Below are 3,369 nucleotides of genomic sequence, written 5' to 3' on the forward strand. Positions count from 1 at the left end.
GGGTTCGCATCATACCCCATCATTCACTAATCTTTTAATTCTATTATTAATCTCCCTTCTTCTTAAACACACGTGATCATTAATTCATCAATTGACCATTTATCCTTATGTGTGTTGTACGAGATTTTAAAGGTCCGTACACTTTGGGAAACTATTCAAGATGTAGTGGACAAGAAAATGATTCACACATCTCAACATGAGCTTCTTAAGTTGAGCCGTAATGTCTCTCATCTGCATGATGTGCTCACGCACACCTTTCACATTGGTGAGTCTTAAGGATGAGAATTTATTATAAGGGTGCTTCCTAATGCCATATCTGAAGTGACAAATTGATCATTAATGGTCTTTATCAAGTCATGGACCTTGTTATGCTCATCGACAGAATCACTTATACCAATAGAAATTTTAGTTTTGATGAACATCGTTGTGAAGCTTTAGATTCGCTCCCATTTTTCATAAAGCGTAATGTCTGCTGTAATGCAGGCATCGTTAATTTTAGGTGGTTCATCTTTCCTAATAGAATAATCAATATCCATCCACCCTAAATGGATAAGAATCATATCCTTCCATACTCTATAGCTCTCACCTTTCAATTGGGGAATATCACTACGAATATCAAAGAAATTAGCTGGTAGTGAAGCTGCGTGATACTTATTTTAAAATTGAGGTTTAATAGATTGCATGTTTTTACCAATGTAAATCATGCTAAAATTGAATATAGTAACATAAAAATTGCCTGTGGGCTAAATTTTTAATTCAATCATATTCAATTATACCTCATGATAGAATTATCAAATCACATTTTACCAATGTAAAATCATGCTTCAAAATATGAATCCAGTGACATAGAACTTGCATGTGGGCTAAAGTCATACTCAATTAGATCCATATATAAACTTTATGATAAAACTATCAAATCACATTCCAATTCCTAATTCCTCTGGGCAATTAGGAAAGTAATTTAAATTTTTATCCTAGTTGATCATACAAATATAACAAAAATTCATGTGGGATAAAATTTATTATATTAAATATGATCAACCACAATTATTGTCTTTAATCCTTATGTGATCCCCATCATAATATATAATTTTATTTAATTAAAGATGTTGTGGCTAATCTTTAAATAAACAAAATTATAAGGATCACTAGACATTCTCATTTTATGCATAAACGATCAACTTTATATGAGAATAAGTCTAACTATATAAAATATTCTCATAATCGTTATAAATTGCATAAATAATTTAAACATAATCAACTCATGTAAATTGAATATGAGCATAATACACAATATAATGCATCCTAAAATTGCATATATTATTCTAAACATGAATAATTAACATATGCAAAATTGAAATAAATACTTGAGAATTAAATTGCACAATTGGCACAACAAACCAATCCATGTACTCAAGAATTAATTCTCTAAAAGCTGCCCAATAAAAGTGTAGGTTATGGCCCAACCTTGAAGAGCATAAAATAAACGGGGTTTTGTGAAAATAATAACCCAATTAAACATTTCCAAATGACCTAACAAATATTGCCCAATAGAAATGTTTATTATTTTCAAATGGCCTCATAATCAGTGACCCAATAATTAATTGGCCCAACAGACATGTATGTGTCCAAATACCATATAGAAATTCGGCCCAATTAAAAAATTCTAAAAGGTGAACCAATATCCAATTGTATCTCTTTTCGTGCTTTGTTGAGCACAACACAAGTAATTTCTTCGATAGCCAATTTTGGAGAATTAATCGTTAGGCCTTTTGGAACATATTGCAACTAGTTGTTTGTGGCCCATCTGATTCATTCTTAGTTGGGCCATTTGGAAAAGAGATACAATTGGATATTGGTTCACCTTTTAGAATTTTTTAATTGGGCCGAATTTCTATATGGTATTTGGACACATACATGTCTGTTGGGCCAATTAATTATTGGGTCGCTGATTATGAGGCCATTTGAAAATAATAAATATTTCTATTGTACATTAATTGTACATTTTCAGCCCTGTCAGATTGTACATTTAAGCCCTGTCAGATTGTTAGACCTTGTGTTATGCTTTTTCACATGATTGACGCCTAATAGTTCAAGCAGGAGAAATTCAAAGCCTGGTTAATAGTACTTGTTATCATTTTAGCTGTATTTTAATGGAAAGTTGAAAAAATAAAAGATGGGGAAAGTTCATGTTGTAAACAAGGAAAAATATAATTTTATTGGGAGCATGGTAATTAGCTGATAAAATTAACCTCAGGCAGTACTGTATCATAACATATAATTAATTACATAGCTGCGGATAAAATAAACTAAAGCCAGCTGCAAGACAACGGAAATTAACAGCTCTATATATGGCTTGAATCCTGTTGATAGATAATCATAACTCTTCTATTTAATCAACAGCATACTTCACAGAGCCAGCAGCAACACAATCCAAAGAGGCTGCACAGATGAGTAGTGTTAGTCGAAATGAAAATGAACCAATATGTGAAATTTTGTCGTAAAGGCTGATTAAAGAAGCTTACCATCCCTCAAGGAATCCCCTCTCTCCTTTTGGCTTTGATGATGACCAAAACTTCATCTTCTTCTTTTTCTTCTCTGTTGGAGGATCCTCAGTTGGGTAACCTGCGAGTAAAAACTCTTTTAGAAGTCCTGTAAATAAGTTGATAGTTGTTCGTTTGGAAGAGGTGGGCTTGTGCTTGTTTTAACCAAACACTGCCATTTGTTCTCTCCTTGTCATTGTTTATGGCTTCCATGAAAACTTCTCCATGTTTGTGCTTTAGAAGAAGTTGTGTGTTCGTGTATAAGAGAGAGAGAGAGAGGGAGAGGGAGAGGGAGAGACCTGGAGGAGGTTGGTTTACTTGGTTTTGCATTTTGGATGATCAGCAGCTCAAAGTTGAAGCAGGCTCTAAAGGATACAAGAAAAAGTAACACAGTGAATTAAGAATGTCTTTTCACGGGTTTATGCAGATGAAAACTTGTATATATTTTATTGTGAACGGAATCTGCCTGTCAATAAGAGAACAAAATTGGTGGAGTTGGTACTGATTATAGTCAATTCTTATTGTTTAAATCACAATAATCTGACATAATTGATTATCTTTTGAAACAATTACTTGCATGTTAAGATTAGGATTATGATGTAATAATTTATTATTTTAGATAATGATTAAGGATATTTTGAGAAATTGCTAGTATCTATCTTCCACGTTCTTGGTATGGATAGGATAGGTACCCCTAAAATTGAAAAGCTTATGCTGCTAAACTAACAAAATATAAGAATAATAAAGAATAGAAAACACGTTTTTAACCTATTATTATTATTATTATTATTATTATTATTATTATTATTATTATTATTATTATTAT

General features: G+C 31.9%; 1 protein-coding gene across 2 annotated transcripts; it reads right to left on the minus strand.

The window, feature by feature from the left end:
- Positions 1–2,190: 2,190 nt before the first annotated feature.
- Positions 2,191–3,041, minus strand: LOC111376485. Of its 2 annotated transcripts, XR_002699493.1 has the most exons (3): positions 2,843–2,855; positions 2,526–2,625; positions 2,191–2,442 (listed from the first exon to the last, which is right to left on the minus strand). XR_002699493.1 is itself a non-coding variant. In XM_022999444.1 (2 exons), the coding sequence occupies exons 1-2, from the start codon at positions 2,871–2,873 to the stop codon at positions 2,522–2,524; spliced, it is 135 nt and encodes a 44-aa protein (XP_022855212.1). In that variant the 5' UTR covers positions 2,874–3,041. The 2 variants fall into 2 exon arrangements, 1 of the variants encoding a protein (XP_022855212.1); XM_022999444.1 differs by lacking the exon at positions 2,191–2,442 and having other exon boundaries at positions 2,522–2,625; positions 2,843–3,041.
- Between the last annotated feature and the right edge of the window lie 328 nt (positions 3,042–3,369).

Source organism: Olea europaea, unplaced genomic scaffold (genome assembly GCF_002742605.1).
Source record: "Olea europaea var. sylvestris unplaced genomic scaffold, O_europaea_v1 scaffold1509, whole genome shotgun sequence".
Taxonomy (NCBI): Eukaryota; Viridiplantae; Streptophyta; class Magnoliopsida; order Lamiales; family Oleaceae; genus Olea; species Olea europaea.

What these genes read in the sequence shown, in the direction of transcription:
- LOC111376485 (XM_022999444.1), bottom strand. Translation starts at nt 2,873, where the DNA reads ATGCAAAACCAAGTAAACCAACCTCCTCCAG. An exon ending in AGTAAACCAACCTCCTCCAG is followed by an intron (nt 2,626 to 2,842) that starts GTCTCTCCCTCT and finishes TTTTACTCGCAG; the next exon opens with GTTACCCAACTGAGGATCCT.